General features: G+C 36.7%; 1 protein-coding gene across 1 annotated transcript; it reads right to left on the bottom strand.

The window, feature by feature from the left end:
- Nucleotides 1-303: 303 nt before the first annotated feature.
- On the bottom strand, nucleotides 304-10,124 carry LOC120177030 (LEAF RUST 10 DISEASE-RESISTANCE LOCUS RECEPTOR-LIKE PROTEIN KINASE-like 1.4). Its single transcript, XM_039183294.1, has 5 exons — nucleotides 9,319-10,124; nucleotides 1,935-1,967; nucleotides 1,513-1,836; nucleotides 549-1,432; nucleotides 304-401 (listed from the first exon to the last, which is right to left on the bottom strand). The coding sequence occupies exons 1-5, from the start codon at nucleotides 10,100-10,102 to the stop codon at nucleotides 381-383; spliced, it is 2,046 nt and encodes a 681-aa protein (XP_039039225.1). The 5' UTR covers nucleotides 10,103-10,124; the 3' UTR covers nucleotides 304-380.
- Between the last annotated feature and the right edge of the window lie 3,847 nt (nucleotides 10,125-13,971).

Genomic DNA, 13,971 nt, shown 5'->3' with positions numbered 1-13,971 from the left:
AAATTTAATTGTTCCTATCGGCGATCAAGCTTTTTTTTTTTCCTTTTAAAACTACCTGTTTCAGTGGTCCCAACTTCACTGACTAATGGAGTGTTTTTTAGCTTTATTGCTAAAGTGGTAGTAAATGCATGTGAGATATGGGTGTGTGGTAGTTGACAGTGAATGAGAGTAAATGAAGAAAGGTTCAAAATTGAAGATCATATATATTAGATAACTACATCAATTTACAAAGATGTTCTTCCACTAGGGTTTATAGTGCATGTTCAGAATTATTTACCTATGACTTGGGATTTTCCCTTTCTACAATACCAAAATTCCTAAAATATCAGCAGAAAATTCATCTTCTTCTGCTCGTTCCATCATTTACACAAAACCCAGGATTACATCGATTTTACCTGCACCTGCAAAAAGGAAGTAAAATTGGGTTTCCATTTGTTTTCTCTTTTAGCTAGTGCTATCTATTAATACTCAAAATTGAGTATAAATATTGGATACAAATAACCAAAAGTAGAAATGATTTAGGTGATTGTAATGGTAGAGAGGCTAACCCATTTATCGGTGGAATAATCAGGAGAAACTGGAGGAGGAATGCTCTTCAATAGTCCAACATCATCCGATCCAATATCCTCCACTTCATCTTCTGATCTTCCACCCTTAATCTCTTTCAGTGTCTCCAACACTTCTCCCATTGAGGGTCTCATATCCCTCTCCTGTTGCAAACACCGGAACGCCAATTCGGCCACCGCCGTTACCTTGCTTTTCACCGCGCAATCGTTCTCGAACCCGAGAGATGGATCAACCAATTCGTGCAATGCTCGACTCTGGATTCTGTTGATTGCCATGTTAGCCAAATTTATGTCATGTCGATGTCTGGTGATGTCCACTGCTTGTTTCGCCGATACAAGCTCAATCAGGACGACTCCGAAACTATAAACGTCACTCTTCTCAGTGAGTTGGTAGCATTGGTGATACTCCGGGTCGACGTAACCCGGGGTACCTTGCGGAGCAGTCGAGACGTGCGTGACATCATTAGGAAACAACCGTGACAATCCGAAATCAGCCACTTTTACATGGAAACTCTTGTCTAGGAGAATGTTATTCGATTTAACATCGCGGTGTATGATCTCCGATGCGTGGAGGTAAGCCAACGCCTTTGCCGTCTCAACGGCGATGCTCAAACGAACATGCCAAGCAAGCAAACTCGCGTTTGATTGCTTTCCATGTAAATGATCAGCCACGGTTCCATTCGGAATGAACTCATAAACAAGGAGAAGCCCTCGACTACGTCTTGAGGTGCATCCGTAGAGCGCCACGAGGTTCGGATGACGGATGCGAGTGAGGATTTCGATCTCGTTCATGTACTGATCGACACGCATGAAATTGTTATCGTACAAGCGCTTAACAGCCACTACACGCCCATCCCTGAGTTTACCTGATCAAGGAAATCAATGATAAACAGGGTGTTTTCTAGGTAGGAATGACATTTAAGGTTAAGAAGTTCGATATTATCACCGTAATAGACAGTGCCGAAGCCGCCTTCTCCAAGTTCTTTAGAAGGATTGAAATTATCAGTGGCTTCCTCAAGTTCTTCGTAACTAAAAACATGGGCACCAAAGTAAGTGCTTCCTCTTTCAATGTCGAATTTTGAAGTGGAAGATGAAGAATTTGTTTGAGATGTATTAGTTGTGAAGAATGATGGCCCTTTGCTTGAGTGAGATGTTAGAAGGTCTCTGCTAATAACCTGGACTGCGATTTTCTTTCGCCTTTGTTGCCGGAAACGCATAATTCCGATTGCTAGAAGTATACCGACTATCGCTGCACCGGCTATTCCGAGGCCTGAAGACAAAGGAAGAGATCGATTAAACATGGTTCCTGCAATGCTAGAAGTTCTGGGAAACAATGCAACATGTTACTAATGAGGTACTAGATAATACCTAGTCCAAGCGGGACACGGGTGTTCTTGTCTCCTGCAATAGTGAAAAATCTCAAAATGTAAGATGAAATTCAATGTGCCTATGTGAATGTGAAAGAGATTCAGAGTTCAGGACCATAAATTTGCTAATGCACAAAACATAAGTTTCATCTAAGGCACTGCCCAAATTTAGCAAAATTTACATCATTTTCAATGTGCAAACGGAAACAAATATCGAACTTAAGTAGGATAATATTTTGTAAACAATTCAACGATCTTTGTGTTGCGGAAGACGGCTATCGAAAAGAACAAAATCAAAACTAATAATTTGAGAAAATAAAAATGAGAATAAAATAGACACAAAATTTACGTGGAAAACCCTTAAATAATATAGGGTAAAAACCACTGACAACGGTAGAAGATTTTCACTATGAGAAAATAGGAATTACAACTTCTCTTAATCTACCAAGGAGAAAACAATGATAATTTTCTCTTGATAAAAATGAGAAAACAACTCTCAAGAAACTCTCTAAATTCTCTAGTATTGAAAGAAAACTAGAATGCTTTGGGATGGTTTTAAAGCTAAATGAGCTAGGGTATTTATAGTTGAAGCTTAAGGACTAATCTTATAAATATCCTAAAGTACAATGACTAAATGTTAGATTTTATCATTCCTAAATGTCAACAAAAATGATGTGCACCTTTCGGTGCATTTAATGCTTTTTGACTTCATTTCATTTTTTTTCTTCAACATGCATTTTCGGTGCATGTGCTAATTTTCAACAATCTCTCACTTGAAGATTTGATTGGAACAATCATATCTTCATACCATTTTTTCTACCTTGTACCATCATGTTGCTTACATTTCTGATAGACCATAGGAGGATCGACACCAGGTAAATTTATCAACATTGACAGCCTTCGTCATGAAATCTGCTATGTTGTCTTTGGTATGGATCTTCTGCATATCTATCGTCCCTTCTTCCACCTTTTCACGAATGAAATGGTACTGAAATCGTATGTGCTTTGTTCTTGAATGAAATGTTGGATTCCTTGCTAGATGCAAGGTGCTTTGACTGTCCCAATCTCCTCTAATAGCATCTTCAACCAAATTGCTTTTTTACTAGCTTGTGTAGCTGCTACATATTCTGCCTCTGTTGTGAATGTAGCCACAACTGACAGCAATTTTGAAACCCAGCTTACAGCTCCACCAGCAACTTTAAGCACATATCTTGTAGTAGATTTTTTTTATCCAAATCCCCTGCATAGTCAGAATCTACATACCCATTGATTAGTAAGTTTGATCCTCCATAACATAATGCAACATTTGAGGTCCCTTTGATGTATCTCAATATCCTCTTTACAGTATTCCAATGCTCTTTGCCTGGATTCTCCATGTACCGATTAACCACTCCCACTGCTTGTGCAATGTCTGGTCTTGTGTATATCATAGCGAATATTAAACTTCCCACTGCTGATGCATACTATACTCGAGACATCTCCATCCTCTCTTCTTCAAGATTTCCATGAAGAAAAGTTGTTTTAAGATCTAGCTGCTCTAGATGTAAATTCAATGCAGCACACTTTGCCAAGACTACTCGAACTGTTGTTAGTCGAACCACAGGAGAAAAGATTTCATTGAAATCAGTACATTCTTTTTGAGCATATTCTTTGACCACCAGTCTTGCACGATATCTCTCCACTTGATCATCACCATTTCGCTTAATTTTGAAGACCCATTTGTTACCAATTGGCTTCATTCCTTGTGGTAGAGACACAAGGTCCCATGTATTATTTTTATGAAGAGCTTCAATTTCTTCTTGCATCACCATCATCCACAGTGAAGCAGCTGAACTGTTTATTGCATCCTAGTATGTTGATGGCTCACCGTCGTCTGTTAAAAGGCAGTATGCAATATTTCCTTCTATAACATAATCTGAGTTCCAATTGGGACGTCTTCTCACACGATCTGATTGACGAGTTGTTGGAGCTTCAGAACTCTTTGGTTCTTGTTCATCATGTGCTGGTTCTTCTTCAGAAGAATCTCCTTGTTCAAACTCCTTTTCCACATGTATTTGTATAGTCTCTGACTTTTCAGTGCTAACATCTTCTTCTTTTCTTTGTAGTTTATCTTCTACAAAGATAACATCCCTGCTAATTATCACTTTGCGGGCAGTGGGATCCCACAAGCGATACCCCTTTACACCATCAGCATACTCTAAGAATTTGCATTTCCTGGATTTTGGATCTAGCTTTGAAATTTCTTGGGAGTTGTACATCACATACACAATACTTCCAAATACATGGAGGTTTGAATAATCAGCTAGTTTAGCAGTCCACATTTCCATTAGTGTCTCCAGCTCTATTGCAGTTGATGGAGCTCGATTCACCAAATAACAAGCGGTATTGACTGCTTCTACCCATAATGATTTTTCTAGGCCTGCATCCCTCAACATTGCTCTTGTTCTTTCTAATAAGGTTCTGTTCATCCGTCCTGCCACTCTATTTTGTTGAGGACTGTTTGCCACTGTGAACTGTCCTTTGATGCCTTATTTCCTGCAAAAGTCATCAAATTCTTCGCTTGTGTATTCTCCTCCATTATCTGTTCTGAAACACTTAATCTTGTTTACAGAATCAAGTTCCACCCGCGCTTTGAAGTTTCTGAAAGTTGAAAACACATCTGACTTCTTCTTAATAGAGTACACCTAACATCTCCTGGAGTAGTCATCAATAAATGAGACAAAGTATTTTGCTCCGCCTAGGGATGTAACTGGTGCTTGCCATACGTCAGAGTGAACCAATTCTAGAACACTTTTGCCTCTAGAATTTGACGTGTTGAATTTCAACCGGTGCTGCTTACTTGTTATGCAATGCTCACACAAAGTAAGTGATACCTTTGTTAAGCCTGGAAGTAGCTTTTGCTCCACAAGGACTTTCATTCTTTGTTCTGATATGTGTCCAAGTTTCTGATGCCATAGCATTGCAGAATCTGAACTACATAAGGCAACAGAGGCTTCTACTTCGAGCAAAGTCTCTCCTTTCAACATATACAAGTTTTCTGATATCTTTTCGCCTTTCAGCACCACAAGCGCTCCACAAAACACCTTCATGATTCCTTTTCGTGTTTCAATCTTGCTTGCATTATTATCCAACAATCCGTAGGATAATAAATTTTTCTTCAGGCCTTTCATGTGCCGCATATCTCGAACAACTTTAATTGTTCCATCATACATCTTCAATTTAATGGTTCCCACGCCAACGATCTCTAAGGCATGATCATTGCAACTATACACAGATCCTCTTGAGACAGGTTCATAATGATGGAACCATTCTCTTCTTGAGGTCATGTGATATGTTGCTCCTGAATCAATGAGCCTTATATCTGCAAATCTTTTTCTGCCTTTCATGGTGGTTGACGCTTCACAGTATAGAGCATCTCTATCATCTGAAGTGTTTGTGGTATTGCCTTGTGGATTAGAGTTTTTATTTAGACTCCAACAATCCTTCTTCAAGTGACCCTTCTTTCCACAGTTGTAGCACTTTAAATTCTTTTTTCTTCTCGACTTCGATCTACCATGTTTGTGACGGCTGCTTTGGCCACGTTCTGTTGATCTCCCTCTCGTCGTTGTCAATGCTTCTGCTTATTGTAGATTTACTTGTCTGTCTTCCTTGTTCTTGCGTCGATTTTCTTCTTTTAGAACAGCAGCTGTAACGTCATCGAAGACTGGACTGGTGACATTACTGTTTGTCAAGTTGATGTTGAGTTGATCATACAAATCAGGTAGACTTTGAAGTAGAAGTTTAACACGTTCTTGTTCTCATATTGTACATCTTAAGGATGTAAGCTGAGAAAATAACGTGTTCAGTGTGTTTCAGTGCTCCGTCACTGGAGTAGATTCATATATCCGGAGAGTATACAATTTTCTCTTAAGAAAAATTTTATTGTGCAACGATGTGGCCTCGTACAATTTGGTGAGATGATCTCATATCTCCTTAGCTGTCTTCTCCTCGATGCTTGATAATACTTCATCTGCTAATGCTAGATGAAAGTTTGCTATAGCATTCCCGTCCATTTCGATCCATTTGTTGTCATCTGTGAAATCTACCGGCCTTTCACTGATAGCTGCTAGACAACCGTCTTTCTTTGGGATAGTCTTCATCTTCACTTTCCACAATGAGAAATTTCTCCCATTGAATTTTTCAATATCAAATTTCGTTGCCATAACTTATATTTCGGATAGCTCGCACTATTTCACTATCGTGAATAGTTCTCTAGAGCCTTCAAAGAATGAGTAATACATTCTTACTTTCTTATGTTGGAGGATCCACCTTTTGGTGGCAACCACAAAGACAATAAGCAGATATTACACACTCAAATCTGGCTTTGATACTAATTGTTGCGGAAGATGGCTATCGAAAAGAGCAAAATCGCAATTGATAATTTGAGAAAATAAAAATGAGGATAAAAGAGACACAAAATTTACGTGAAAACCCCCTAAATAATATAGGGTAAAACCACGGACAACGGTAGAAGAATTTTATTATGAGAAAATAGGAATTACAACTTCTCTCAATCTACCAAGGAGAAAACAATGATAATTCTCTCTTGATAAAAATGAGAAAACAACTCTCAAGAAACTCTCTAAATTCTCTAGTATTAAAAGAAAGCTAGAATGCTTTGAGATGGTTTTGAAGCTAAATGAGCTAGGATATTTATAAATGAAGCTTAAGGACTAATCTTATAAATACCTTAAAATACAATGACTAAATGTGATATTTTACAATTCCTAAATGTCAACAAAAATGTTGTGCACCTTTTGGTGCATTTAATGTTTTTTTACTTCATTTCATTTTTTTTCTTCAACATCATGGTTTTCAGAACCGGACCGGTTAGCGAATCGGTCATGCTATCGGTTCACTGGTTCAACCGGTCGAACCGGTCGGAAGAACCGGACGACGTCATAATTATTTAAAAAATTAAATAAAAATACCAAAAATATTTAATAAAAAATAATTTTGTATATCACAAGTCATATTCAAAGCAAGTCATAACATATATGAGTTAAAAACCATAAAATCAAGTGAAACAAAATGATTCAAATTAACTACAACATAATATTTAAGGTAAAACATATTAAATAATAAATATAATTATATAACTATAATTAAAAAATAAATTTGGGGCTAAAAAATCATAACAAAATGATATTGTTTGGTTTAATTTTTTTTTAAAAAAGTCTCACATGGCTAAGAAACATAGAAGAACATCTCAAAAGTCTAAAGAGTAAAAATATGATAACAAAACAATCTCACATGGCTAAGAAACATAGAAGAGCATCCCAACTAACTTCTATAAATAATATATGTAATTTGACATTCAAAATCATGGAGTCTTTTGGTGAGCATAGAGTGAACTATTCTTTCACTTCAATCAAGCTCGAATTTTAGGCTTCAATCGAGCTTCTAAATTTTTTTTGAGTTCAAGCCTTTTCGAGTTCAAGTTTCAATATTATATTTCGAGTTCGAGTTGAACTTGATAATTTTTAGTTCGTGAGTTTGAGTCGAGTTGAGCTTACTTTTAAAGTTTGAGTTGAGCTCAGCAATAATCGAGTTCGACTTGGCTCGTTTAACAAACGACGTCATTTAGTTTAATTTTTCGGTTTTCAGTCGGTCCGGTTCGAATGGTTCAACGATTCTGGCCGGTTCACTAGTAGCGATTCAACCGGTTTAGTTTGAACCGAACTAGACAACGATTCTCGATTGAACCGGTTGAACCGGTTGAACCGACCGATCCGGTCCGATTTTCAAAACAATGTTCAACATGCACTTTCGGTGCATGTGCTAATTTTCAACACTTTGAAGTTTAGATGCTCATAATCATATGCTAGACATGAATATAATTTGGTTTACTCAAAAGATCGTCGTTGGGTTGAGCTCAAAGCTCGAGTTAGATGACTTAGAAACTCAGTGAGTAGCTGAGAAACACAAGGTGATAGTGATGGAGCAGGTCAGGCCGGAAGTCCGATGGGGCACACACAGTTGGGTGAGGTGTGAAACGCTGGGCAGAAAACAAATGGGAAACGTTGAATTTGAAAATAGACTAGAAAGGAAGTTTGAAGCTGAGATGGCGCATACAAATGAAATGAAAGCAGCTAAAGAGATAGCTGTTCATAATCGACCATGAAATTCAACGGCTGAAGATGTTGAAAGTGTGAAAAAAGAGGTAAACAGGATACACGTTTTGGGAAAGCAAATGAAGGCGTTTCAATAATCCTATATTGAAATGGGCCATTCTCCTTTTGTTTTCCTAAATAAACCACAACCTGAACTTTTAATTTTATTAATTATAGAATTGAATCTTAGTTTATATTCAATTATGTCATTTCTTAAATCACTAATAAGATGGTAACATGGTTAATGGTTATGATACGACCTCCAACATCAAAATGATGTTGTTTTGGTGCAGTTGTTCTGATTGACATCGTTTTAGACATTAAACTTTAGAGGCATATCGGTTTGTCACTAATTATATGATTGATGTTGGCAACCAATCAATGTCCATCACCGATCGTCTTCTGTGAAAAAATCAATACTAGAACTTTCACATTTCACTATCTTTTTTCACTTAAGATTAAGTTTCCATAAAACCCACTCATAATCAATCAAATTAAACAAAAAAATCAATTATTGTTTAATTGTTTGAAGACTTTCTTAGATTTGTTGAAAATCTAAACGGTGAGAAGCTTTATTTTAAAAAAAAACATAAAAATTAATCTCATTGGACGATCATTGAAAGAGATTGAAATATTGATATATCAAACTTTTAATTCATAAATATTGAGTGTGTTTCGTGGAAAACCAATCATAAGAATAGAAAAAGAGTGAAATGCAAACGTTTTGGTACCGATGTTATCACACAAAATTATTGGTGACGGATAGTGATTGATTGTCGACGACATCGAAAAGTGTAGTGATAAAATAATAAATTATTTAATAGTTCAACGGCATAATCAAATACACCCGCAAAATTTAATGTTTAAGATGACGTCGTTTTAGGCATTAGAATAATCATATCAAAACGATGTTGTTTTGGTTTGGCAGATTGTGTCAGCAACTATTAGCCATGTCTTTATCTTTTTATTGAGTTAACTACAAAATGATGTAATTGAATGTAAAACTAAAGTTTAGTGTAATAATTGATAAATTAAAAGTTCAAAGGTATAAACAAGTTAATAAACAAAGTTCAATGGCATCAAGTGTAGTTTATCCTAGAAAATATTGTTAGTCAAAGTCAAGACTAACTGCACCTAACACTAAACTGTTTGGCCGGAACAACAATATCTTAATCGGATTTGTTCATCAGTTCACGAGATATTTCAACAGGCGTAAATAGAACGAAGATGTACCTGGAGACCTTTTGGTACAAAGATCGCTTTCTGATTCAGGGCAGTGGTAACATTCAAATTCATCTGTGGTGAGGTTAAACCCGCACTGACCGCCGTCGTTTAAACAAGCATCACACTGGCTATCATTTGCAGACCACTGAAAAAAGAACCCAACTTCCACCGCTTCTTCCAAAGCTCTCGGATTCTGGTTTTCCTCCAAAAACGAAATTTGAGAATTCTGGACTGGAATAATCACACTGTCACTGCACAATCCCAAGTAATCGCCGACGGCAGTTCCCCTGAAGTCCCTTATCGCATAATAAGCTATCATGTTTCTCTCGCTTATTGTGCATTCGAATTGATTGGAAATCTGCGTGTTTGATGTGAGATTTTCTGCAACTGTGGGAGGCTGACAACCATAATACAGGCTTATATACCGAGTATCCGGGGCGTATCGAAAAGGGCTGTTTCCGGAAGTGGAGTTTTGGAAAGCAGTGGGACAATTATTGTCACGGTAATCGGTTCTAGAAACGTTAAGGGTTTTCGAAGTATTGTTTATTTCAAGAACTCGGTATGTAACATCCATGATCGTGATTTCCGGCTCATTATCGTTGCAGTCGATCCGGAATCCAGGGTATCCGCAGCTTTCCGGCCGATCCAATTCCAATCCCCAAAAAGGATAACTGATATTCGAGATGCTTCCACAGCTAGCTAGAAAACTGCAGCTCAAGAAACTGTTGGCAACCACATATTTGGAAGAGAAATTGAAGAGCAAGCTTAGAATGAAGATGGAAGAGGTATGCATTTTTCGGAGGGAAGAGAATTATTGGAAGTGGTTGGACATGAAATGAAAAGGTCAAGATGAATTGGTGTTTTATCTTCCTTATCGAAGTAGTTGTTCTTTGACGAATTCCAAGTTGAAATTTTTCCAGAGGAAGCTTCTGCTGCAGGTCACGTTTAAACGGCAGTCAACGGAAAATTAGGTAGCCTGACATAGAAATATTATAATCATAAGTGTAAATAACATGGTTTAATATAATACTGCTTTCAGGACTCGTAACTCAGAAGGTATAAACTCAGTTCGAGTTTCTTAAAGGCTAGAGGAAAGCATTTGCCAATCCCCATCAGGCATATGTATTTCTAGAATTGAGGCCTATAGCACTTAAATTCGTCAGATTGACAGCACGCTGCCCTGGAGATTACCTGGACCTAACTACAAGAGAGTCTCCATACTGTAAAAACATAGACACAGAGCGACAAGGTGACTTGACATCGGTTAGTCCGGTTCGATTTTCATACCCCTCGGCATTCAATCATTTCATGGTTTGTAACTCTTAGACTCCCTACAAAGTCTACATTGCACACTTGGGGATGGATATATCAATTGACTGCATACTCTGCAACAATGAGGAAGATACAAGAAATCATTTTTTTTTTTACTGCAACTTCTGTAAATTTGCAGTGGTGAATTCTTTCTATTTGTTGAAAGAAGAGAGTAATCAAGCCGTGGCAAGAGAAGTTGAGTTGGGATGCGAATGAGACCAAGAGGAGAGCTGCAACATCAGATATTTTATGAATTTATTGGAATGCATACATTTCTTAATATCTCGAAATAAAAAAACAATAGGCCTCGAGTACATCAAGGAAGGTCGGAAACACATTTGTTTAGCCTCAAGGTGAATAATGCTGGAGATAGAGATGATGGAATGGAGAAGCTTGATTCAAACCTTGTGAATAGAGAGCTCTTACTGCAGATAGTATACTTAGCACACATGTTACCCAGAAAAGAAAGAAAGCATTTCTCATCATACAAGGCTTAAGATTTGTTGTAAAATTAGGATAAAAGGATATGTCTATGAATTGGAATTAAACCGATCAAAGTCGTTAGAGATTAGGATGCTTAGAGAGATTAGGATGCAATCCGATGCAGCAAAGGCTAATTTGCTGCAACTGCTATGGACATTTGGACTTCAGAATGAGCCAAACGAAGAGGGGTAAGACTTAAGGCTCGAGATATTCGATGAACCGGTAAGTTTTTCAACAACCAACAGCTTAGCAGAATTGTAGAGAAGAGGAGCTATAGCATACCTGTTGTTGGTAAACAAGTGGTTTCACCAGGTTGATCTTTGCAAAAGCAAATGAAACTGTTTGAAGTTTGATTATATCCGCAAACCCCATCTGAATCTCAGCATCTTCTGCATTCATCGTTATCTCCTTCCCACTGCAACTCAAAAACCTCCCCTTAAAGCTTGCCCCATAGTCATCGGGTTCACCTCGAGATCCCGTACCGGGGCTTCATAAACTGGAACCAGGACACTTCTACGGCAAACCCTGGGCCGAGGATCAGCCAGAACGTTTCTAGTAGAATATGACACATCCATGAGGGTACCATTTATGGTGCAGTTAGTAAGAAAAATAAACGTCGAGGTTGCCGGTAGGTAACAGCCGTAGAATAGGGTGAGGTTCCTAAGGTTCGGGCTATAATCGAAGTGATCGAAGTCGATTGTAGTGTCGATTAGTTTCTCTGGGACAATAACCATTCCAGTAGTCCTCTCTAGCAACCTTAAGAATCTGTTGTTCAGGGTTTATGCCAAGAACTCGTAAGGTGTTTTCATTCATCATGATTTAGGCTACATCATCCTCACACTTGAGCTCGAATCCCGGTCGGCCAAAGTAACTCGAACGATTCATTCCCCAGAAAGGGTAACCGACGTTTGCCATGCTTCCGCAGCTTAACATTTTAATTTTTAATTAACTCGAATCCAATTGAGTTTTATTTTTATCGTTTTAATTTGATTTAATTAAGATAAAAAGCTAAATTGTATAAACTTATTTAGATTTATATATCTAGTAAATGATAACTAAAAAAATCCTATGTTGAACTTAAGTTTAATAATTTGTACTTAAGTTTCTGCTGACTCGATATTGATTGAATTAAATTTAAATATTTTTTTAAACATATATAACTTATAATATTATTTGAATAGAAATATAAAAACAAACATGTCTGTCACATCTAAAAACAATGACGTGTGTTTTAATTTTGTAGGAAGAATCAGTACGACTTTGTGAGATCAACAAATAATTGCCGTCACTATTTAATTATGGAATGAAGATAGAAAACTTAAAAGAAAACAAATAAGCTTAATTATAAATTAAGGCTCAGATTTCAGTTTGAGCTTAATTACCTATTTGACTTCAAATTGGATTTTTGATGCTCCATCTTGAACTTCAATTCTACTTTGAATTGAGATTTTTATATATTAATTAAAATGACATTTTTTTAAAAAAATTATTAGGTTGATGAGTTACAAAGTCAAACAAATGAAATATTTTTTGTGGTTGATTTTGGCATGAACGGAATCAGGATTATAGTTCAAGGTGACAAAGTATAATTAACAATAAAAAATAGGAGACAAAGAATAATTAATATAGAAAAATAGAGGGATAAAATCAAAATAAACTAAAACTTGAAAGATTAAATAGGCCTCGACTAAAACTAAAACCAAAACCAAAGAAAAATTATATTATATATAAATTGTGTAAATTTATGTAAATCTGTATATTTTAATCATATATATTGTTTAGAGTTAATATTTTAAAATTTAAATAAATAAAATTATATAATTTAAATAAAAAAAATTATATAAATTAAAATTTATACAACATCTATTCAGAAAATTGCTCAAAACTAAAATTAATATATACAGGCCAAACTACTGTTACAACAATTATGTCATACAATATATATTAAACAGCGGCAGATCTACGATATACGAAGACTGTGACATGTTAATGCTAAAATTTAATTTTTTTATTAATTATTTATTTTGTTGATAATATTTATTTTAAAATTTTATGTTATTAATATATCTTTACTCCATACTTCAAAAATGAATTGATATTAAATATTCCGTCAAAAATAGAAAGTAGATGTTAGATTTTAATAATTTATTCAAGTTCACTGGAATTGGAAGTAATAACAGTGAATGTTGTTTTGTTGTAAACACGAAGAGTACATACCTTGGCGACGGCATTGGTTGGGAGATCGATATTGTTGTAAATTCTGATTTGGGTGTGGACAGTAGCAGAATGTTTGAGTGTTAGAGATGTTAAAACCGCAGGCTCCGCCGGAAGCATTGCACTTGCGGCAGGCTGAGGTATCCTCCTTCCAATTCACCTGGAACCCTGTTTTCATGGCCTCTTCCAAAACCAAAAGCAAGGAGGGATCACCGCGAAACCTTGCCCAGTTGGTTTGAAAAATGGGAAAGTTAACATTTGCTAAGCACCCATCTAAACCCATCCGATATATTCTTGTAGCCTGAAGAATTGCAAGTGAAGCTTCCAAGGCTGGGTGAAGATGCGATTAAAGATGAGGATGGTGGGGGCAGTCATAAAACAGAGTAACATTGGTATAACTGAGAGCAAGAGGATGAGCAGGCCCAATATCCATCACCTCATAATCTATGACGGAATCTCTGATTGCTGTTTGAGGTCTAAAAAACCCATTCTCCGGAAAGTCCTCCCTCGTAATCCTTATAATTTGACGGTCAGGACGGATGTCCAGCACCCGATACTTTACACCAACCATTTCAATGGCGGTAGTATTAGAATGATGGTCACACTGAAGCTCCAAACCAGGATGTCCATACTCCCTTAATCGATGACCCCCAA

The sequence above is a fragment of the Hibiscus syriacus genome, unplaced genomic scaffold, assembly GCF_006381635.1.
Source record: "Hibiscus syriacus cultivar Baekdansim isolate YM2019G1 unplaced genomic scaffold, ASM638163v2 tig00112281_pilon, whole genome shotgun sequence".
In the NCBI taxonomy this organism is placed as follows: Eukaryota; Viridiplantae; Streptophyta; class Magnoliopsida; order Malvales; family Malvaceae; genus Hibiscus; species Hibiscus syriacus.
The sequence above is the reverse complement of the archived record's forward strand: the minus strand, read 5'-3'. Positions and strand labels throughout refer to the sequence as shown.

Bases quoted from the DNA above. Each gene is read 5' to 3' on its own strand.
- LOC120177030 (XM_039183294.1), bottom strand. From the start codon at position 10,102: ATGCATACCTCTTCCATCTTCATTCTAAGCTTGCTCTTCAATTTCTCT. The intron at 1,837-1,934 runs GTATTATCTAGT...CTTTGTCTTCAG, and splicing joins CCGTGTCCCGCTTGGACTAG to GCCTCGGAATAGCCGGTGCA. The intron at 1,433-1,512 runs GTGATAATATCG...TTCCTTGATCAG, and splicing joins CTTCGGCACTGTCTATTACG to GTAAACTCAGGGATGGGCGT.